The sequence below is a fragment of the Oryx dammah genome, unplaced genomic scaffold (genome assembly GCF_014754425.2).
Source record: "Oryx dammah isolate SB20612 unplaced genomic scaffold, SCBI_Odam_1.1 HiC_scaffold_2, whole genome shotgun sequence".
In the NCBI taxonomy this organism is placed as follows: Eukaryota; Metazoa; Chordata; class Mammalia; order Artiodactyla; family Bovidae; genus Oryx; species Oryx dammah.
This window is the reverse complement of record NW_024070186.1, coordinates 146,287,746-146,311,796: the sequence shown is the minus strand read 5'-3', so window position 1 is coordinate 146,311,796 and position 24,051 is coordinate 146,287,746. Positions and strand designations below refer to the sequence as shown.

Below are 24,051 nucleotides of genomic sequence, written 5' to 3'. Positions count from 1 at the left end.
TGGAAAATTGTTTATATGAGGAAACCACGGCTGTGATAGAAGTAGCATCATGTTATACTTTTTAAAAGATACTCACTATATAAATCACTCACTATATAAATCTAATCACTCCAAGGAAATTGTGTACTGATTTAATAGCAGTCAGTACTCGACTATAGGAGGCCAGCTATTCAGACCACTGAGAAGTTCGTTTAAATGCAGAAACCAGATGGTTTTCGTTAGCCACAAACCTTAAAATTACATAAATCCACGGATGCTAAGCTATGGATCTGTGCCTTCTCCTTGCCAAGCTAGACTTCTTGGCCAGTGAAACAGAGAGTTCCTTGTTCCCTTTCTCTTTTAGTTGGGACTGTGTGGGGAGGAATGCTGCCAAGCCAGCTCTATAAGGAATTTTGATCTCCTTGATGATAATAAAGAGAAACTTGGAGAAAGGGAACACCCAGTTTGAAAGACAGGGAGAGAACTTGTTTGAGAAGTTGGTTTTGTGCTTGTAAATTGCACCGATTCTAGCTAGGTGTAGGTTTCCAGGGTCACCTCTGCAGAGTGGCCCAGATTAGGTATATATATTTTATTTATTTGTTTTAATTTCCCCTTCAGCTTTTTAAAAGCTGTTCTCTAGCTAACTTTCTTTTGGAAAGTCCCTTTTCACTTGGGTAGCCTGTCTGTATATGATGACCCTAAAATACAGAGCTGACAGCAAATGGTTGTTTTTAAAAGATTGACAGCATTTTTTTAGGTGTAGCTTTGGGTGTCTGTAGTTCAGAGCATTCTGTAAATAGCCTGTTGCTTCTGAGGCAATGTGCATGCACCCTTGTTTCAGCTGGTTATTCTGTTCCTTGTCATTGAGCACTGTTTTCCCATGGGAAAGCATCTTTGGTCTTATGATGTCAGTGGAAAGTCATTCAAGTTATAAGAATTATCTTCGTCTTCAGTGGCTCTGAAATGCAGAGACTGTGAATGGCCATTTATAGCAGGGTGCCAATCTTTTATGTGTTGTCTTAGATTTCTGCCAAGTAACATTAAGTTGTTACTTTAGAAGGTGTTAAGATGAAAGCCAAATTAAAGTAATAGTTATTTAAGTGGGTATATTTCCCATCCACTCGAGAGTTTATATTTTCTATTAAAAAGAGAAATGTTTTGTAAAAGTTAGGGATAATTACCTTTAGGATGACTTTGACAGGGTATTATGCATTGTCACTAGCTGCAAATAATTTACTCTAGGATGGAAAGATTTCAGTTTTAAGAGTGTTCATTTTAACAAGTCCTGAAAAGGACACTGTGTATGATGTATTAAGCCATTTTTTGAGGCTTCATTCGGGGAAAGGGACTTGGGTGAACCTGTTGGGCCCTTGGAAGGCTAGGTGTTATCCTCTGTGTGACCCCCTTGCCGCGGTCATGGTCTCCTTCTGTTTGAATGCCAGCGAGTGAGTGGGCTGCTCTCAGAAACCGAGCTTTGTTTCTTAGATGGGTTATTTGATACCAGTAGGGATCCTGGGTTGTTTGTCTTAATTAACTGAACCAGGGATATATTACTTAAAACCTGAAATTCTTTGCAGGTGGACTTCATTAAGAATAGAAAAGCTTCAGGTTCGGTTTGTTCTCTACTATTTCCCTTACTCTGATCTTGTACATGGCTGTTGTTGGCTTGGAAAAGAATTTTTGTCCAAGAAATACTTTTTTGTGATTGAAGTATTTATTTATAAAGGGCTTCTTGTAATGTCAAATGTCACAGTTATGCACATACAGCCAGTTTTATAATTTCCAGCATAATAAGTTGCCCTAAGTATTGAGGAATCAAGGTTTGAACTATTAAACAGCTCCATTCTAAGAAAATGGGCATGCTAATGATTGTGACTCTCCATACTTTTTTTTTTTTTTAAGTTAATACTAAATCTCATCTGGTAGAAATCTGAAAGGAATTGAAGCATATGTCTTCTTAACTCCCACTGTCAAAAGGAGAAAATCATAGGCAATTAAAGATATATTCCAGTAAGATGATAGAGCCATAATCAATTCATTTGAGGGGAATGAGAGAGTGATTACCACCATTTGGTAGTGGGAATATAGAAACATACGAACAGCTGGCAATTAAAATAATTGTAAAGTCAAAAAGACAAAAATAATGAAGAATGGAAAAAATAGAAAGATGGTAAAAAGTCAAGGTAGGAAAAGTGGAGAAACATTTGATGTGTTTGTCTGATGCCAGTTGTCTCAACTTACCGGTGCATCTGACAGTTTTAGCGCTAAAAGTCTCATATCCTGGAAACCCCTTAGTTGCAAGCAGATTCGTTGGTCATGGTATTATCAGGATAAGCACTTTCCTGCTTTACTACCTTGTCCCTAAAGACACAGTGCCTAGCATGTATTGTATACTCAAATTTACTGAATGAAGAAATGTTAGTTGCTTTATTTATGTATCATTGCTGTTGTTATATTTTAGTTGCCACTCCGCAGCAAGGAAGTGAAAGACTTCTTCAAGTAGGTAAAAGAGAAGCAATGGCCTAATCTTTAGGAATGTCTTATTTGTGGCATTGAAGGATTTTGAGTTAGTAAGAGGATAATCAGAAAAATGGAGAGCCAGGCTAGTTCATTGCAACAGAAGCCAAGGGGAAAGACTTGCAAGGAAGAATTCAGGTATGGCAAAGAAACTGAAAAGTAACAGGTATTGGAGAAAAATACTTCCCTTTCTCAGGAAGTTATATGTAACCTTTGAGAAAATTGTTCCAAGGGTGGGAATGTAAACCAGACTATAAGAGTCTTAAGAAGCAGGTAAGAAGGTGGTATCAATGAGTACTTAAATCACCATCTGATAGGGTTTGTTGGAAAAAATGAAAAAATAATAGTTCTTCTAGAGCAAAGATAGGTAAACTAGGGGCCACTGGCCAGATCTGGTCTATTGCCTATTTTATGAAGAAAATGTTCCTATGAAGCAGCCACACCCATGTTGTCTGAGGCTGCTTTTGCATTGCAGCAGGGAACTTAAGGGCTGCCTGCCAATGCAGGAGACATAAGAGACACAGGTTCGATCCCTGCGTCAGGAAGATCCCCTGGAGGAGGGCATGGCAACCCACTCCAGTATTCTTGCCTGGAGAATCCCATGGACAGAGGAGCCTGGCGGGCTAACGTCCATAGTGTTGCAAAGAGTCCAACATGACTGAAGCGACTCAAGGCACACACAACAGAGTTGAGCAGGTACAAGAGACCGTATGGTTCACAAAACCTAAAATATTTACTGTCTGGCTTTTGACATAGAAAATATGTTGACCCTCCCTGCTCTAGAATATAATAGAATGGAAGGAAATATTTCTTGTCTCTTTGCTTTTTTTTTCAGTAGAGGAGATCCCAGCATATTTGTGGATGTATTGTGAAGCTGGAGAAAAGGAAGAACTTATTGGGTATCTTATTGTTGTGTAATAGGTTACCTCAAAACTAATGGTTTAGAATAACAAAGACTTATTATCTCAGTTTCTGTGGATCGAGAATTTGGGAGTGTCTTCTGGGTGGTTCTGGCTCGAGTTCTCCCTTGAGGTTTCAGGCATGTCAGCAGGTGAAGGCTTGATGAGGCTGTCGGGTGTTTCCAAGCTCATTAATGTTGCTGTTAACAGGAGAGCTCGATTCCGCATTACATGAGCCTCTCCACAGGGCCGCTTGAGTGTCCTTCCAACATGGCAGCTGGACACCGCCCCCCCAATACCAAGTGATTGATCCCAGAGAGCAGCAAAGCAACCCTAAGGCCCTTTACAGCCTTGCCTTGGAAAACATATATCATTGCTGCCCTATTTTATTTGCTGCAACAGAAAAACGCTGAGTATTTTATGGATGACAGTGATGAGAGCATTAATCTAGGAAGCAGGGACTATTGAAACTCTTGGAAACTGGCTGCCATGGGGGAGAGAAATTGGTACCTCATGTTCCTTGAGGGGAGGATTTGGAATGAAGGGCCTTCGTGTTGACAAGGAGATAGAAACTGTGGTGAACTCACTGTGGAGAATCTGAGTACAGAGAAGTATTGAGATAGAGAAGGGGGAGAGTTTATTCAACAAAATTATTACCAACCATGGTAAAAGATCATTAGTCTCCCTGTTCAGTTAGGGGTAAGTTCTCAAGATTCTTAGACTGGAAGTCTTTGGGACAAGAATGAGTTTGAGCAGAATAAAGTACCATGGCAAATACAATGGTGATTTCATTATTAGATTTTTAATTCCTTGACAGTGGAATTTAAAAATAAATGTATTAATACATAAAGTTTATGTATTTATCTACATTATAAATATATTTTATGTCCTTCATTGCATCTAATATGGGGCCTTGTCTATAGGTATCTGACTACTTGACTTTCTTGCGATGTTATTATCTTACTACTTAATTCAGTAAAATGGACAAAATTTATATGCTGTTTTTTGAGGATCAAGGCATTGAATTTACTCTTATTCCCTCAGGAAAACTGTGAAACTTAGCCTTTGTGGAGCATTCTGCTCAGACTTTTCTTTGCATCTGTTGGAGCATGGGCCTCTCATTTGCTGACTTGGAAATTATAGGTGGTGGGTAAAGCCCCAAACTGGGGAATTGAGGGATCCCAGCTACTCTGCTGACGGTCCAGGACTATGGCTTGCATTGCTGTTTGTTACCTCGGGCATCAGAGAAGCAGAATCTTACTAAATACATTTTACAAAGCAGAACTAGAAATGTAGAAAATGTTACCTGAAACGTGGTTTTAGAGATTGTGCCCAGTAGCTTTTGCTCAGGTCTGAGAGGTCTCAGATGAGTTCAATGCAAGATTTTTTTTTTTTTTTTAAGGATAAAAATCCTCTTAGGGATTTATGGACAAAATATGTATGATGATGACTAGAATGGACAGATGTTTGATCTATTTTTACATTTCTGTGGGAAGAAGTGTCAGGAAGCTCTTTCTTTAACCAAAATCTCTTGGCATAATTTTAGTGCTGTTGTTTTTTTCCCTCCTGTGAGCAATTTTTAGGCATGATACAAGTTATTCTAGAATCACCCAGTTCCCAGCTACATGAATGGCTTCTGTTGGAAGTTAACTCTTCTTGGCATGGACCTCACACATTTCCTCGGCAGCTGGATTTAACCAGGGAGGAATTACTTGGCCACCATGTCCTGTCTTTTGATTCTTTGGTTTTGAATAAGACTTTCACTCTTGCCAATTATTTTTCATCTCTTGCTGATTTTTTTTTTTTCCTTTCTGAGCTATCAGAACCTCATAAGTGGGGTAGTGTAGATATTTCAGAACTTCCATTTTCCCCTTCTAAAAATATTTATATGGAAAATTCCCTGGTGGTCCAGTGCTTAGGACTCAGTGCTTCACTGCTATGACCCAGGATCAATCCCTGGTCAGAGAACTAAGATCCCACAAGCTGTGTGGCCTGGCCACTGTGTGTGTATATATATATATGCTGTGCTGTGCTTAGTTGCTCAGTCCTGTCCTGCTCTTTGCAACCTCATGGACTATAGCCCACCAAGCTGCTCTGTCCATGGGATTCTCCAGGCAGGAATACTAGAGTAGGTAGCCCTTCCCTTCTCTAGGGCATCTTCCCGACCCAGGGATCAAACCCAGGTCTCCTACATTGCAGGCAGATTCTTTACCATCTGAGCCACATGGGAAGCCCAGGACACATAAAGCTTAACCCATAGAGATTCATAATTGAGAGTTGCCAAGAATAGAGCTATTTTTCCCATATCTCCATGCCATGTTTCTCTTCATCGCCCTTCCTCCAACCTCCACCCCAGAGCTATGGATTCCTATAACTAACCGAAACTTACTTTTCCAGGTGCCCACTGACGGCAATGCCGGCCTGCTTGCAGAACCCCAGGTGGCCATGTTCTGTGGCAAACTGAACATGCACATGAACGTGCAGAATGGGAAGTGGGAGTCGGATCCAGCGGGGACCAAAACCTGCATTGGCACCAAGGAGGGCATCCTGCAGTACTGCCAGGAAGTAAGTCTCCGCTGGTGGCCCGCGGTTCATGTTGGGTCCCATGCATGTTTCTTGTTCATTTAACTTCTTTCGTATTTGTATTTTATCACCTGCAGTGAACATCTTGGTTCCTAGTGATTCACCATACCATATTTACTTGCTTCATCCTACAGAATGCATAAATATTTTTGAAATTATTTACTAAATTTACTAAACTATTAGTAAAACCAACTTAAGTATAATCTTGTACGTAAAATATACTTCAATTTTTTTTAAGAAAGAGAAAACACTCAACTGAGCAAACTTTAAGGTGTCTTGGCACTTCTGTTTATCATTAGAGTATATCCCACTATGGCTGTGTAGTCGAGGTATTGTGTTTAAAAGTAACTAGAAATTGGGAGATTGGGATTGACACACTACTATAAATAACCAATAAGAACCTACTGTACAGTTCAGGGAACTCCACTCAACACTAATAATCTATGGGAAAATAATCTAAAAAAGAACATAGATAACTGATTCATCTTGCTGTACAGTAGAAACTAACATAAATGAGCTATACTCCAATAAAAACTTGCTAGAAATAAATAAAAGTGACTAGAATTAACTTTATGTTGTCAATTTGATATATTTTAGCTCATTTATTTGTGTAGATTTAATTTTAGTTTTTCGCTCCTTCTTGTTACTATTTGAAAACGTAAAACACTTAGATTACTGAAACACTAAAGTAAAAAGTTGCCCTCTGAAATCTCACTTGCCACCATCCTCTATTAAATATTTTCATCATTCTTGATTTATCCTTCTTGCAAAAGGAAGAATGGATACTTTTCCTTTTTTTATTATAAAAAAGATAGCTTACAGTAAGTACTGTTCTGCGCTTTGCTTTTTTAACATAACTTTTAGATCCTGGAAATCACCCCCTTGCCATTTGTAGAGATCTTCAGCCTTTGTGTAATTTTTCCAAGTTTTCTTGCCATTATTGTATAGGGTATTTTTTTAAATTAATTCAGTTTAAAATAACTGGAGTCAGGAAAGCTTGGAAAATCTATGGGGTCGCACAGGGTCGGACACGACTGAAGTGACTTAGCAGCAGCAGCAGCAAGGCATGTTGTCCCACATTTCTAGATAGTTATATATTCCTATAATATGTGACTCTTTGTGTTTTAAGAACATTTCAAGGAATTAGTCTTATGCCTCTTGACAAAGCAAAATTTCTTACCTTCCATAAATAAGATATAATCTACCAACATTTTCTTTATTGTAATCTTTTATGTACAAGAAAATTTTCTTTGGCCTTTTTGGATCCAAAATGTGTGTTAATGAAATATATATATTTATACATATATATATACCCACATGTATATTTTCACTGATAGCACTATACGAAAAGACAATCTCTAAATTCTAACTCCTGTGTTTTGAAAAGCAAAATGGCATGGTGTTATCACAGTATATTGCTTATCAAGTAATTTTTGTCCTGAAGGAGTATGAACCATGATGTGAAAAAATACTTCTTTGTGTTTAAGTAGAAATCACTAATATTTGCATTCTCTATATTTTTCTAAAAAAGTTTATTGTATAAGCACTGATAACAAATTTACTTTGCCCAGCTATGACATTCCTAAAATACACATTTTTAGAAATAATATTCACATTCAATTGAAGAATTCCTGTAGTACGGTTTTGTGGATAAGTTACGAGTTTGGTAAATTAGGACTCTGCATGCCTGCTTATAGGTTTTAGGTACTATTTTACTTTTCTGGATACACCTGCACATTACTGAATATTAAACACATTTTTCTGAAGGCTGCAACTCGTTTATTTAATGACATTGATTGCATCATCATTTTCTGTTGAATGATTCTTTTGATGTACATATCATAGTTGGCATCTAAGGTTTTCTTCAGTGTCAGTTATACATAATCAGATGTTTTTACTTGCACAATGACTCTATAAAAATCACTCTTCATAACCCTTATTCCCACTCCACTTAGAGATCCCACTAATGCCTGGGTAGCTTCGCTTCCTGTTTTAGTCTGCTGCTTGTCCCAGAGCTAAGCCACAGAATTGTTCTTTCCAGTCCCATACTTTGCCAGATTGTTGGTGGTCATAGAGTGGTGGGAGTGGGTGGGGAGAGGGAGAGTGAGCCCTTGGTTGTTTCTCCTTTGTCTTGAAATTCTGGTCTTACCTGCTTGTCTCAGCTCACCACCGATAGAGATCGTGTACAAGGATGCATACAGGCCAGAGTCTTAGATGGATTAGACAAAAGTTAGGCTAGAGAAGTAAGAAAGGGTCCAAACATCAGGCTTTGTGAGCCCTTTTAATGAATTTGGTCTCCTCTGTTAACAACAGGCTTCCCTTGTGGCTCAGCTGGTAAAGAATCTGCCTGCAATGCAGGAGACCTGGGTTCAATCCCTGGGTTGGGAAGATCCCCTGGAGAAGGGAAAGGCTACCCACTCCAGTATTCTGGCCTGGAGAATTCCATGGACTGTATAATCCATGGGGTCACAAAAAGTCAGACACAACTGAGCAACTTTCACTTTTAGAGAAGGAAATGGCAACCACTCCAATATTCTTGCCTGGAGAATTCCCTTAACAGAGGAGCCTGGAGGGCTATAGTCCATGGGATCACAAAGAGTTGGACCTGACTGAGTGACTTAATACTTCTTTCACTTTCACATCTGTGACAACAAAAGTGTCCTTGAAGGTGTTGTTTTTTTGTTGTTAAAGAAGCAGAATAACTATACATTAGCATTTCCAAAAGTCACCCTCTTGCTTGGTCCCTCTGACTGCATTTCCAGTGTCTCAGTTTCCTGGGGGCCAACTGGAGCTTACTCTTCCCACCCCCAACCCCATTCTACTAGTGACTCTAAGCTGTCAGGGTCTTAGACTCCATGATCTAGCAGGTAGGAGAGGGGAGCAGAAACGGGGAGTCGTCCCAAACCTTCCCCAAGAATTTTACTGGTGCTTGGATGTTAAGACTGCAAGGAGATCCAGCCAGTCCATCCTAAAGGAGATCAGTCCTGTGTGTTCATTGGAAGGACTGATGTTGAAGCTGAAACTCCAATACTTTGGCCATGTGATGCAGAGCTGACTCATTTGAAAAGACCCTGATGCTGGGAAAGATTGAGGGCAGGAGGAGAAGGGGAAGACAGAGGATGAGATGGTTGGATGGCAATCACTGACTCAATGGACATGGGTTTGGGTGGACTCTCGGAGTTGGTGATGGACAGGGAGGCCTGGTGTGCTGTGGTTCATGGGATTGCAAAGAGTCGGACACGACTGAGTGACTGAACTGACTGACTGGATGTTAAGAGACGAATGCTTGTTTGTTACTTTTTAAATATACCTTTCATTAAAAATATTTAAGTGCAAGATGGTTATACAAATACTTTTCTAGAGCCCAATAGTTCTCTCTTCCTTCTTCAGACATTATCTCTGGGTGCCAAGGATACAATAAGTAGAACACAGGACTTGTTCTTAAAGGGGGATCTCAGGGGCGAGAAAGACTTATAAAATAATTTTAGCAACAGAAAATCAAATGATAATGATGATATTGGCACATGGTGATAATATTGATGATGCTGGTGCCATCTAACTTTTATTGAGCATTCAGTTCAGTTCAGTTCAGGCACTCAGTCGTGTCCGACTCTTTGCGACCCCATGAACCGCAGCACGCCAGGCCTCCCTGTCCATCACCAGCTCCTGGAGTTCACTCAGACTCACGTCCATCGAGTCCGTGATGCCATCCAGCCATCTCATCCTCAGTCGTCCCCTTCTCCTCATGCCCCCAATCTCTCCCAGCATCAGAGTCTTTTCTGATGAGTCAATTCTTCGCATGAGGTGGCCAAAGTACTGGAGCTTCAGCTTTAGCATCATTCCTTCCAAAGAAATCCCAGGGTTGATCTCCTTCAGAATGGACTGGTTGGATCTCCTTGCAGTCCAAGGGACTCTCAAGAGTCTTCTCCAACACCACAGTTCAAAAGCATCAATTCTTCAGCCTTCTTCACAGTCCAACTCTCACATCCATACATGACCACAGGAAAAACCAGAGCCTTGACTAGCCGGACCTTAGTCGGCAAAGTAATGTCTCTGCTTTTGAATATACTATCTAGGTTGGTCATAATAACAAGGTACTAAGCTACCTTGCCAAGTGTTTGCCCTCCTGATGCCTCTGGGGAAGAATCCTAAGAAAGAACCCTGGTGAGCTGCAACATTAAGGGAATCAAAGTAAATTAGTGGAGGAGAAACAGTAGCTAGAAACTGAGGATCAGAACCAGGAGGTATTGTGTGCTGGAAGTCAAGCTAGGTTAATATCTAAATGAGAGAAATGATGGGGGTGCAAATGGGATGCACACCAGAATTTCGGTTCAGTTCAGTTGCTCAGTCGTGTGCTACTCTTTGCAACCCCATGGACTGCAGCACGCCAGGCTTCCCTGTCCATCACCAACTCCCAAAGCTTGCTCAAACTCATGTCCATTGATTCGGTGATGCCAGCCAACCATCTCATCCTCTGTCGTCCCCTTCTCCTCCTGCCTTCAGTCTTTCCCATCATCAAACCAGAAGCGGTTGAAGTATAATTTTTGACAAGGCAAGTTATGACTGTGTTGCACAATGAATGCATATCAAAGATTTTCCTCAGTTCATTAATCAGATAACCTCTAAGGTGTTATCCAGTTTGACTTGAAGAGATTTAAATTCTTTTTCAACAGACTTCATTCACAGGGCTGTGAATAGGAATCATCTGATCTGCAGTGCATGAAACAGGAAACATTTGCATTGCTATCAGGTTATATCTACCCATGCAGAGGGCTTCCCCTGGTGGCTCAGACGGTAAAGCGTCTGCCCGCAATGCGGGAGACCCGGGTTCGATTCCTGGGTCGGGAAGATCCCCTGGAGAAGGAAATGGCAATCCACTCCAGCACTCTTGCCTGGAAAATCCCATGGACGGAGGAGCCTGATAGGCTACAGTCTATGGGGTCGCAAAGAGTCGGACACGACTGAGCGACTTCACTTCAGCTCATACAGAGTAGCCTTATTGTTGCTGTTGTTCAGTTGCCCAGTCCTGTGTCCTGCTCTTTGCAACAGGGTTGCCTACAGCCAGTCGGTCAGAAGAACATACCCCATTGAATCAGATCTCCTTTCCTCACCACTTCCAGACTCTGGAAGACAACACTTATATTTCACTGCTGAGACACCCAGTACATAATCTTTTTTGTCCATTTCTGAATCATGGACATTGTTTTATAATAAAACAGCCTCCTAACTTGGCAAATGGGAGAGCAGTTTTGAGGGAATAGCACGGGAGGAAAGTAAAATTGTGGTAGGTTACAGGAAGGGTAACATGTATGGGTGATGCAGCCATCTGTGGCCTCTTTGAGGAAAGACCAGGAGGCAAAGAACTTGTGAGCAATTCACGGAAAAGGGAGAGGCTTTGTTATTTGTTGGGCTTTGTCTTTTAAAGGGAAGGAACCTAAGCTGAGGAAATTGTAGGAAGAGTAGGTGTCCATCATATGAAAACTAGGCTCAAGTAGAAATAGAGAGAAATGAGATCCTGTTCATAAGTGATTAGCTGAGTCTTAGAAAAGAAAAATGAGGAAGAAGGGTGAATTGAGTCAGTTTATGTTGACAGGTGCTTGAAATCTACTTGTACGTGGAGAATATTTTTTCCTCCTGATGGAGAGAATCTTGGGGTGGGGATAATTTACAGAATTTTGAAAGCAGCATCCAGAAACTGGATCCTCAGATACTGGAACCGAAACTCAGTGCTTCCTGGAATTTCTCTGTTGGGATCTCTTGTTATCTGCTTCTCCTTATCCTTTATGTTCACCTCATTTTCTCTGGCGTAAGATGGGCTTTCCCTAGGAGGTCAGGGAAAATGGCAGCCAGTAGCTGTGGGAATGTGTCTTCCCAGCAGAATCCCAACTTTATCCTGGTGGTTTGCACTCGTAATTCCCAGCAGGGGTTCTCGTTCCCGCTTTTGGTCATGCATCTATCTTTGGACCAGTCGGCATAGCCACAAAGGACTCAGTACTGGGACTGGCTTGTCTTGGTCATGAGGTGTATGGTTTGTTTGGTAAGCCAAGCAGAGCCACCTGGTGTAGGGAGAGGAGCTCTTGCCAGAAAAAAAGGGGTAATGAGTGGCATGGAAGCAAAATAGAATAATGACCACAGCCCAACACAATGGGCTTAGAAGCACACAGTGCCTTTTCAAAGCTTTGTAGATTGGAGAATGGGCATCTGAGGAAATTCATAGTGCATCATGACTTTAAACAACTTTGGGGAAGGTAAGGGGACAGTCAGTGTTGTTGGTGAGATATTCACTCAGAACCTTTAAACTTGTAACATTCCTTTCTGGTATTTTAGAGTCTTCCTACTGTTTGCCATGTTGTAGGTAGTCTGAAATTTTTCTGTTATAACTAGGAATACCTTTCATTTGTAAGACTGAATATTTTTGTGTGCTGTTGGGAAATGTTTTTTTTTTTTTCTTTTTTTCTTTAAACTCTATGTTTTTATTTTAGATGATTGTTTGACTCCTTGTTAATATAGCCAAGGAAAATAATGTTCATAATTTTTTCAGCTCGCTTTCTCACAGGTTTTATAAGATATATTATTTTTGTATTCTTACAGTTTAATATTATGCTCTGTTCTATTGCCATCTCACAGTCGTAGGTTCTGCCTTTAACTTGATTCATTGTTTGCAGCCAATCCTTTCAGCAAAGGATCTCAATTTCTATATTTTTGATTCCTCTCTTTCTTCGAATGCCGTCATCTTAGTTATTTCCAGGAGTTGTTCTAATTAAACAATAACTCAGTTATGTATAGAATTCCAGGTGGACAGGTATTTTTGTTTAGCACCTTTAAGGTATATATCTCGTGGCACCTACCATTGTGCCGATTCCCTTTTTTTAATATACAAAACTGTCCCCACTTACGGTGCTCTTCATTTACTGATTATTTTCTCTCAATAGTGATGAATCATTTTTTTCTTTATGTTCTCAGTTCCTCTTGTGACCAAAACACAGATGTTTCAGAGACAGCTGGCTGAGTCAGAGAGGCAGCTGTGAGCAGTCTGTGGTCCTAGGACAGAATGAAAGCAACTGAACTCACGACTGTGACCTCATTTTGACCTTTTGCTAACCAGTTTAACTCACTTGTTAATTTGTTTTTCCAAAGAATTGCCTGGATAGCTGCACCTCCTGTCTGTTGGTGCTTACCTTAGTGTGATGTGTCAAATATTATTATTTTGATGGTGAATTATCTAGTCCTTGTCCTTTAGAGTCTCATGCTTCTCTTGTTTTGTACTCCCTGCTACTGATTGTTTTGTCATTATTATTATTTTTCATTTTTTCTTTTGTTTTTTGGTTGTGGGTCTTTTTTGTGTTGGGTCTTCATTGCCACACAAGGGCTTTGTCTAATTCTGGTGCTTGAGCCTTTCATTGCAATGGTTTCTTCTGTTGCCGAACACAGGTTCTAGGATGTCGTGGCTTAGTTGCTCGGTGGCATGTGGGATCTTCCCAGATGAGGGATCGAACCCGTGTTTCCACGTTGGCAGGCAGATTCTTAATCACTGAATCACCAAGGAAGTCCTGGTTGTTATTATTAATACTGGCATTTTTGCCTCCTGATTTCTTTGGTCCTATCATTGGTCGTGGGCAAGGTTAGGAAGAAAAAAAGTCAAAATTGAGGCTTCCCAGGTGGTGCTAGTGGTAAAGAACCCGCCTCCCAGTGCAAGAGATGCAGGTTCAATCCCTGGGTCGGGAAGATCTTCTGGAGAAAGAGATGGCATTCCACTCCCGTATTCTTGCCTGGAAAATCCCATGGACAGAGGAGCCTGGCGGGCTACAGTCCATGTGGTGACAAAGAGTCTGAGACAGCTGAGCCACTGAGCATGCACCTTAACTCCTGTCTAAAAGCCCTTATAAAGCTTGATTGGCAGAATAGTTTGAAACTTAGGTTTGTGTAATCAGCATTGTATCTCATTTCATCCACATTCTTGGTACCCATAAATTTCCTCCTGTTCCCTAATTATAATAGTTATGTTTCTGCCTAGTCATTGTTTAAATACTGGGCACTTTTGAAATATAAAAATTTTCTTTACATTTTTTGAATTAGCGCAGTGAGTACCATTCTTTTATTTTTCTCCATCAAATGTGTATTGAGGACTGGTATAGACTAAATATTTGTGTCTTTCCCTAAATTCTTCCCTGGTGGCTCAGTGGGTAAAGAGTCTGCCTGCAATGTGGGAGACCCAGGTTTGATCCGTGGGTGGGGAGGATCCCCTGGAGAAGGAAATGGCAACCCCCTCCAGGATTCTTGCCTGGAGAATTCCATGGACAGAGGATCCTGGTTGGGCTACAGTCCATGGGATCACAAGGAGTAGGACACTACTGAGTGACTAACACTTTCACTTTTGCCCAAAATTCATATGGTGAAGCCTTAAGTTCCACTGGGGTAGTGTTTGGAGGTGGAGACTTTGGTAGATAATCAAGGTTAGATGACGTCATGGCGGTGGGGCCTTCACGATGAGACTGGCGCCCTTATAAGAAAAGACACCAGAGAACTTGCAGAGTTTGCTTTTTCTGCCCTGCTCACACAAAGAGGGTCGGTGAGCACCCGGAGAGAAGGTGGCAGCCTGCAAGCCAGCAACAGAACTTGGAACAGAACTCCACTCTGCTGGCACCCAAGACTTCCAGCCTCCAGGACTGTGAGAAAATAAATTTCTGTCACTTAAGCCAACCAGTTGATGATAGTTTGTTAAGGTAGCCTGAGCTAAGACTAGGACTTACTTTAACTCCTTTGGGCAAAAGGATTATAGGCTCAAGGTGTCACTGAGAATTACGGTTCCTAAAGATCCTGCTTTACAAAACATTTTAACCAACACTTGTCCCTGACTCAGCATGAGTCATCATTTAGCAACTGCTTGTGGACGGCCTGTTGTTGGCACAGAGACTGGGACTGAATGAGGCTGGTGCTCTGCACTGCTTCCGGCACGGACAGCGAAGTGAAAGTCGCTCAGTTGTGTCTGACTCTGCGACCGCATGGACTATGCAGTCCACGGAATTCTCCAGCCCAGAATATGGAGTGGGCAGCCTCTCCCTTCTCCAGGGGATCTTCCCCACCCAGAGACCAAACCCAGGTCTCCCGCATTGCAGGTGGATTCTTTACCAGCTAAACCACAAGGGAAACCCCTCTTAAAATGACAGAGCCACCCCCCCCATAAAATGACCCTGGGCTCCTCTCCTGCAGAGACTGTTTTTTCCACTGACAGAATTCCAAAGAAATTTTTAGCAAGAATTGGGGGTTGTCAGCCCATCGTCCACATTTGCCCTGAGTTTATTTTTACCCAGTTAAGATGCAGGTGCTGTGATAAGGCTCAATACACATGTAAACATGGTCTTCAATATTCAGTTAAACCTACCAAATGATTACTAAATACACTCCCTGAAAACGGGAAGCAAACCCTAGATGATTCTTTATGTGACCCTGTGGTAATACATTCTGTTGAATTTTTTTTTTTTTTAGTAGTAGTACTCTTTTTTTTTTTTTCAATTTTTACTTGTTTCTTTTTGTTTGGCTGTATTGGGTCTTGTTTGCCGCACAGGGGAGCTTTAATCTTTGTTGTGGTATGGGGAATCCTTGATTGCAGTATGTGGGATCTAGTTCCCCGGCCAGGGATAGAACCTGGGCCTCCTGCGTTGGGGAGCTGAGTCTTAGCCGCTGGACCACCAGGGAAGTCCTTGCTCTACCACTGCCTGTTGATGAATTGTGTCTTCCGGCAGTTACCCTCCCCCCTTCAGTTTTGGTTGGACATGAGACTTGTTTTAACCAGCAGAAAGGAATGGTAGTGACGCTGGTTTACTTCTGGGTGTAAGCCTTAAGAAGGCCTGGAAGTTTCTCCTTTTGCATTCTGGGAAGGAAGCCATGGGGAGAAACCTGGGTGGAAGAGAATGGAGGCCCTCATTCAGTTGCCCCTCCTTGCAATACTCTAGCTGGTACCATGTGAAGAAGAATCACTTGGTCTATTCACAGAGCTGTCAGGAGTTCTAAATTATTGTGGTGCAGTTCGCCTTTAAGGTGGCTCCCAACAGTGCTTGCTTCCCCTCTGGAATTCACATCCGTGCATCGTCACCTCCCACACTGTGCCGGAGGATACAGAAAAGACGCGTGTGACGTTTGAAGTTAGATCATAAAAGGCACGTGGCTTCTGCCTTGCATACTTTTGCTGTGTTGGAAGCCAGCCGCCATGTCGTGAGGATACTCAAGCAGCTCCGGAGACATGTACGTGTGCTAACACGGACCTGAGTGTTCCTGCCAGCAGCCAGCATTCACTTGCCAGGCAACGAGGAAACTACTTGGAAGTGGATCCTATAGTCTAGTGAAGCCTTCATTTGACCGGAGCCATAGCTGACATCTTGACTGCACCCTTTTACAAGTCAGGATCACTCAGCTAAGCTGCTTCCAGATTCCTGACCCACAGAAACTGTGAGATAAGAGATGCTTCTTGTTTGAAGCTACCAAGTTTGGGGATAGTCTGTGTGCAATATGACCACAAAAAATGCTCCCTTGATGACTGTTTTCCTCTGTGGTCCTTTGGTAGAAAAAAATGCCTTCATTCTATACTAGATGAAGAAAGTGCTGCCATCACAGAAACAATTTGAAAATAACTATAGAAATTATTCATCATCTAACAGCCTACAGTGGCCACTTGCCTTAATGAACTGTTATATTAGCCATTGGTCTCAGGAACCTAGGAGTCTTAGGTTAACTTAAGTCTTAAATATAAGTAGATCCAAACTAGGATAATATTCCCCTTGAAACATATGTTATAAAGGCTAGGAAGAAAAATTGGAATTTTTAGATTTTGTTGTCCTCTTTCTTTTGGATGAAACGAGACTTTAAAAAACAATGTTTTATTTAAACTAAAGGCTTTAGGTTGAGAGAAGAAAAAATTGAAAATACACTGCAGTTCTTCTTCTGAAGTATCATTCCAGTCACAGTTTTTTCTTTTTATACCAAATTTAATTCAGGCCAATTGAGCAAATATTTACTGATTGAGGATAGAATTTTGTGTCTGGTGTTGCTGAGTGGCCAGACATCATTCTTGGCTCAGAGAAAGTGAAAGTGTTCATTGCTCAGTCATGTTTGCTTCTTTGTGACCCAATGGACGTTAGCCTGCCAGGCTCCTCTGTTCATGGAATTCTCCAGGCAAGAATGCTGGAGTTGATTGCCATGCCCTCCTCCAGGGGAATCTTCCTGACCCAGGGCACGAACCCAGGTCTCCTGCATTGCAGGCAGATTCTTTACCATCTGAGCCATCAGGGAAGCCTCTGTTGGGTCTTAAGGAGCTTCTAAGTATACAATGAGATAAACTGAGAAAAGAATTGAGGAAATTGAAAATGTGGATGAGGCTGTGAAGTAGACGATCCTGATTGTGGGGATTTGGGATATAACCCTAGAAGTGAGTAAGGGCTATGTGATTGTTTTCAGCAAGAGTTTTCTGGTCACGATACTAATAGAAAGATTGACCTATATGCAAGGGTGATCTGAATTGAGAAGAGAAGGGGATTCAGGGAACTTTCCTGGTGGTCCAGTGGTTAAGAATCCCTCTTGCGGTGCAGGGGATGTGGGTTTGATCGGTGGTCAGGGAACTAAGATCCCACATCCCAGGAAGCAAAAGCAACAACAAAAAATCCTGCATAATGCAACTAAGACCCAGCACAGCCTAAATAAATAAATATTTAAAAAGAGAAGGGAATTCAGGTCTCAAGATGCTAGTGTGAAAGGCATGGGAAAGATGATCCTGTCCATCGCTCTTGTATAGATGGACACATATGTGATACCTCAGTTCAGTTCAGTTCAGTCGCTCAGTCGTGTCCAACTCTTTGCGACCCCATGGACTGCAGCATGCCAGGCCTCCCTGCCATCACCAACTCCCGGAGCTTACTCAAACTCATCTCCATTGAGTCGGTGATGCCATCCAACCATCTCATCCTTTGTCATCTCCTTCTCCTCCCCTCTTCAATCTTTCCCAGCATCAGGGTCTTTTCCAATGAGTCAGTTCTTCGATCAGTTGGCTTAAGTATTGGGAGTTTCAGCTTCAGCATCAGTCCTTCCAGGCAATATTCAGGACTGATTTCCTTTAGGTTGGATCTCCCTGCTGTCCAAGGGACTCTCAAGAGTCTTCTCCAACACCACAGTTCAAAAGCATCAATTCTTCGGCACTCAGCTTTCTTTATAGTCCAACTCTCACATCCAGATGCTGTTATAAGGGAGCTCTTAGGGTCCGGTGCGGTGAAAGGGAAGCATGGGCCTCTCTTTAGAACCTGCATTCAAATGCAGGCCTTCACTCTGACACCTGAGCAGTCCAGGAAGGCTGTGTAATGGATCTTAGATATGTCCCCCTTTTATGGTAGGAGTGCACAGGTGTGTATTGTAAAAGTTAAATGTTGTCAGTTAAATGAGAACTTATAAAAGTCTCAGTACTGTTCTTTCTCTTCTTTTAAGGAAAAAAGTTAAAACACAGGCTCTTTGACCCTCCCTAATATGCAAAGCACCTTCTGGGACTCAGGGGTGTAGAGCAGGTGTCAGTGACTCTGCTTGCTTATGCTGGGAACAGGTCTCTGGAGGGAGTTTGAACAGGTTAAGCCTTGAGCACTGGCTGAGATTTCCAGCTGGGAAACTTATGCACATATGGCTTTGCTTCTAGTCTCTTCTATTAGATTATGGATATCCTTTCTTTTTCCTAAGTATTTTCTTTTCCACAATTAGCAGTATGTGTTTTCTGTTTCTTTAACCTCCTTGCTCTAAATGAACAGTTGTTTTGTCTATAAATTAACAGAATCATAAGACAAAGCACACCAGTGCCTGGCCCAAACAAAAGCTGATGAGTTGAACAAAGCAATTTCCTTTGCCCAACTGTCTGCTCTAAAATATATAACCCCAGACAAGACTTCTTTGTCAACTTTGCTGTCTTCATTTTTTAGTTATGTGAAGTTAAACTTAATTAAACACATGTGATCCTTTTAATCTAGTCAACTTTGAGGGCATATGGTAGACATGCTGCTGTGGTAGATACTGAAATATTCTTGGCCATTATTTTGCTGTGTGTGCCGTCCAGCTTTGTAGGCTTAAAATTGACCCACAGATGACAAGCACCTATGAGTAGTTGTTCTGGTATATGAAAGATGCAAAAATTCATATTATGTGAAAATTTTTTGAGTAGAGGTACCTTACCTGTGTATGCGTTGAGTTCAGTTCGGTTGCTCAGCCGTATCCAACTCTCTGTGACCCCATGGACTCCTGCACACCAGGCTTCCCTATCCATCACCAACTCCCAGAGCTTGCTCAAACTCATGGATTTTCTAGTAGTCGTGTATGGATGTGAGAGTGGGCTTCCCTGGTGGCTCAGCTGGTAAAGAATCTGCCCTAAATGTGGGAGGCCTGGGTTCGATCCCTGAGTTGGGAAGATCCCCTGGAGAAAGGGACTGCTACCCATTCCAGTATTCTGACCTGGAGAATTCCATGGGTTATATAGCCCATGGGGTCGCAAAGAGTCAGACATGACTGAGTGACTTTCACCTGTACATGAATACAGATATATTTTTTGCATTATTGGTCTGGATAGCTATAAGGATTGCTTGCACAAACCATAGGATTCAGGGGTGAAAGAGATGAAATCAGTTTGGATATTTCTTTGCACACCATTAATCATTTTTAATCAGATTAATGTTTCATGTAACCTTTGTCCTTGTTACTCTCTAGCTGTTTCCTAAATGCATACTCAGTCATTACACATTTGCAGTGATATTATGGCCTTTTATATTTGACCTCTTATTTATTAAAAATGTTTTGCCTGAATTGTAGTTTTCTTTCTTCTTTTCAGCTTTATTGAGATAGACTGGACGCTTTGCACATGTGTATGTATCAGCGCTGGTCCCTCAGCTCATCCCCCCTCTCCTTCCCCACTGTTCTTTACGTGTGTGCTATTCCTGCCCTGCAGACAGTTCATCAGTACCTTCCTCTGGATTCTCTATATATGCACTAATATATGATACTTGTTTTTCTCTTTTTGTCTTCACTCTATATGAGACTCTAGGTTCATCCACATTGCTACAAATGACCCAATTTTGTTCCTTTTATGGTTTTTTTTTAAAAGCTTGTTTGTTTATATGCATTTAAAATTTGTATTTTATATTGGAGCATACTTGGTTAACAGTAGTTTGGACATTTTAAAAATGAGAAAATGAGCCCTAAATTAACAGAAAGACAGTGAGGATCTTGGCTATATGTGGACACATCTATTTGTGTTCTCAGTCGTGTCCTGTCCTGTTTATTTTGGTATGCCCCTCCCCCGTTCGTCTTTACATCCAGCATGTTGGTATAATAGTGACTCATACTTTGAACAGAGTTCTTGCACAATATTTTCCAACTCTGAGTATGCATGTACGCATATGACAGTATATTTACATACAGCGTCAGAAACAGACTTGAGCCACGTTAATGGGAAATGGGCTGGTGCCCTGAAGCATTTTCTGTCCCTTGCTCTTAGATGAGGTCGTCATTGTGAAAACACAGCAGTGAACGTCTTTCGCATTATTGCAGTGGTGTTTCATCAGCTGTGTCTTGCCTCTCAGCTCCTCATTAAGCTGTAATCAGAGAGCAATTTCAGCTTCCAGTTCTCTTTTCCAATTAAATTAGATATAGCCTCTAATCTCTCATTATTACAAGAATTTATGTTAAGAAACAGTTTGAGATGGGATTTTTTTTTTTGTATTCCAGAAAATTGTAGAGGAGAGACTATGTTATTTTAATCCAGAAACAGAAATAGATTGACTTGGACATGCTTTGTTTTGGTTTTGATGCTGAAGTGAAAGTTGTTTAGAACTTAGAATTAGTATGTTCTCTGAGTATTCAGGGCTGTCACCAATTTGAGGGTGTTTTGGTTTTTTTTTTAAGTTTATGATATATTTTCTTTTTCAAAAAACTATTTGATCCAAGTATAGTTGATTTACAATGTTGTATTAATTTCTGCTGTACAGCTGAGTGATATGTGGAATCTAAACTATGACACAATGGAACAGAAACAGACTTGAACACAAACAGAAACAGATTGGGACTTCAGCTTTGTCATCAGTCCTTCCAGTGAATATTCAGTGTTGATTTCCTTTAGGATTGACTGGTTTGGTCTCCTTGCTGTCCAGGGGACTCTCAAGTCTTCTCTAGCACAATCGAAAGCATCAGTTCTTCAGCTCTCAGCCTTCTTTATGGTCTAGCTCTCACATTGCACATGACTACTAGGAAAACCGTAACTTTGATTATACAGACCTTTGTCAGCAAATTTATGTCTCTGGTTTTTAATACACTGTCTAGGTTTGTCATAACTTTCCTTCCAAGGAGCAAGTGTCTTTTAATTTCATGGCTGCAGTCACCATTCAGAGTGACTTTGGAGCCCCCCAAAATAAAATGTGTTACTGTTTTCACTTGTATTTGCCATGAATTGATAGGACCAGATGCCTTGATCTTAGTTTTTTGAATGTTGAGTTCTCCAGGGGATCTCCCCACCCAGGGATTGAACCCAGGTCTCCTGCATTGCTGGCAGATTCTTTACTGTCTGAGCCACTCAGGAAGCCCTTTCAAACTTTTGGTTCTTTTTAATTCGAAATTTCAAGCATATGTAAAAGTAGAAAGAATAGTATATTGTATTCCCTCTGTGCTCATCACTCCAATAATTATAAAATCTAATCATTCTTGTTCTTGGAAAAGCCTGGAATCCCAGTTCTCTACCTTACCTCATTCAGATGCCATGCATTATTTTGGGCAAGCTCGTCTCTTTTGCAGCTGTAAATTGATGAAGATAAAGTAAAGTAACACATGTTATTTATTGACTTCTGACTTACATGTTTAAGACACCATGTCAACAACACTACATCATTTGTAGCCTGTGTTCTCAGTCGCTTCAGTTGTGTCTGACTCTGTGACCCTCTGGACTATAAACCACCATGCTTCTCTGTCCATGACATTCTCCAGCCAGGAATACTGGAGTGGGTTGCCATGCCCTCCTCCAGGGCGTGTTCCAGACTCTGGGATCGAACGCAAATCTCCTGCATCTCCGTCATTGCAAGCAGATTCTTTACCACTTAGCTGCCGGGGAAGCTTTTTTCAAAAAGAAATATCCTGGAGAATTTGATTAAAAGTGGATTGTTAAGTGTTGAAAGACCAGAAAGAACAGTAAGCAAATTCCTTTGAGAATTAGTATGAACACACACAAACCTGACCATTAACTGTGTTCAGCCTTTTATTGGCCACATGTGATTTTGTGGTCTGGAAACATCCTTGGTCCAGACCTGGTACCAAGGTGGTGGTGGTTTAGTCAAGTTGTGTGTAAATACAACTTTTGGCATTCATTAATCCCTTGTCCCAGGTGGCCTGTTGCAAAATGATACTCCAAGGGGTCCCCTGTTTGTCCTTAATATTTCTAATGAAGGAATGTTTTTGTAGGACTCTAATAGTACATGTCGTAAAGATATATTTTTTATATTTTTGTATCTGTAAGTTCTTGGCTTTCTTAAATATCATCCATATCTTTTCTTGGTTTGCTTATTTAGCAACTTAAATATCATCTTGTCTGAGATTAGTATTTTTTCAATTCAGATAAACAGAGAGAGAAATGGAGACTCTAGATTTTTTAAATTTAGAATGAAAATGTTCTTATGGTGACCCAAGTTTTTAAGGTATTTTCCTGGGAAAGCTAATTATGTTACCAACCATAACCTTCTCATATGGATCTAAGATGGTTTCTACTCTACCTCTCCTGGTTGTTGGTATTTGAAATTTCTTTGACTCCCTTCAATTTTTAAAATTTATATACAGATAGATTTGCTATCAAAGATAAAACATATGGCCAGAGTAGTTAGCTGCTTGTTACAGATGCCTGGCCCAGTCAGATGGGCCCCCTTAGCCTAGGGAGAGCCTGACTTTTACATTTATTAACAATAATCCTTTGCTTTTTATATAAGATACTATTATTGGTAGGGCTTCTCTAGTGGCTCAGACAGGAAAGAATCTTCCTGCAACATAGGAGACCCAGGTTGGATTTCTGGGTTGGGAAGATCCCCTGGAAAAGAGAATGGCAACCCACTCCAGTATTCTGTTTTTTGGGGTTGTTTTTTTTTTTAATTTTTATTTTTACTTTATTTTGCTTTACAATACTGTATTGGTTTTGCCATACAATGACATGAATCAGCCACAGGTGTACATGAGTTCCCAATCCTGAACCCCCCTCCCACCCCCCACCCCATATCTCTGGATCATCCCCGTGCACCAGCCCCAAGCATCCTGTATCCTGTATCGAACATAGACTGGCGATTTGTTTCTTACCTGATAGTATACATGTTACAATGCCATTCTCCCAAATCATCCCACCCTCTCCCTCTCCCACAGAGTCTAAAAGTCTGTTCTGAACATCTGTGTCCCTTTTGCTGTCTCACATACAGGGTTATCATTACCATCTTTCTAAATTCCATATATATGTGTTAGTATACTGTATTGGTGTTTTTCTTTCTGGCTTACTTCACTCTGTATAATAGGCTCCAGTTTCATCCACCTCATTAGAACTGATTCAAATGTATTCTTTTTAACGGCTGAGTAATACTCCATTGTGCATATGTACCACAACTTTCTTATCCATTTGTCTGCTGATGGACATCTAGGTTGTTTCCATGTCCTGGCTGTTATAAACAGTGCTGCGATGAACATTAGGGTACACGTGTCTCTTTCAATTCTGGTTCACTCCAGTATTCTTGCCTGGAGAATTCCATGGAGAGAGGAGCCTGGTGATCTATAGTCCATGGAGTCACAAAGTTGGACATGACTAAGTGGCCACATCATACTTCAGAGAACAATGTTAGACGACACTGAGGTGCTTATTTTTCTCAAAAGCTTATAATCCAACAATAATATCATACTATTCAGATTATCTTACATATTGATAATATCCAACGGGTGCTTAATATATGCTGCTGCTGCTGCTGCTAAGTCGCTTCAGTCGTGTCCGACTCTGTGCGACCCCATAGACGGCAGCCTGTAGATTTCCCTGTGTCTAATGGATTCT

The 24,051-nt window shown here is 41.1% G+C and overlaps 1 protein-coding gene across 6 annotated transcripts in view; it reads left to right on the top strand.

The window, feature by feature from the left end:
• Window positions 1-24,051, top strand: part of LOC120853653 (amyloid beta precursor protein) — a 305,317-nt gene that overhangs the window by 62,337 nt on the left and 218,929 nt on the right. For all 6 annotated transcript variants that reach the window (XM_040227629.1, XM_040227643.1, XM_040227615.1 and 3 more), the window contains exon 2: window positions 5,793-5,960. In XM_040227629.1, the coding sequence (XP_040083563.1) occupies window positions 5,793-5,960 (168 nt within the window). The remainder of the gene's footprint in view (window positions 1-5,792; window positions 5,961-24,051) is intronic.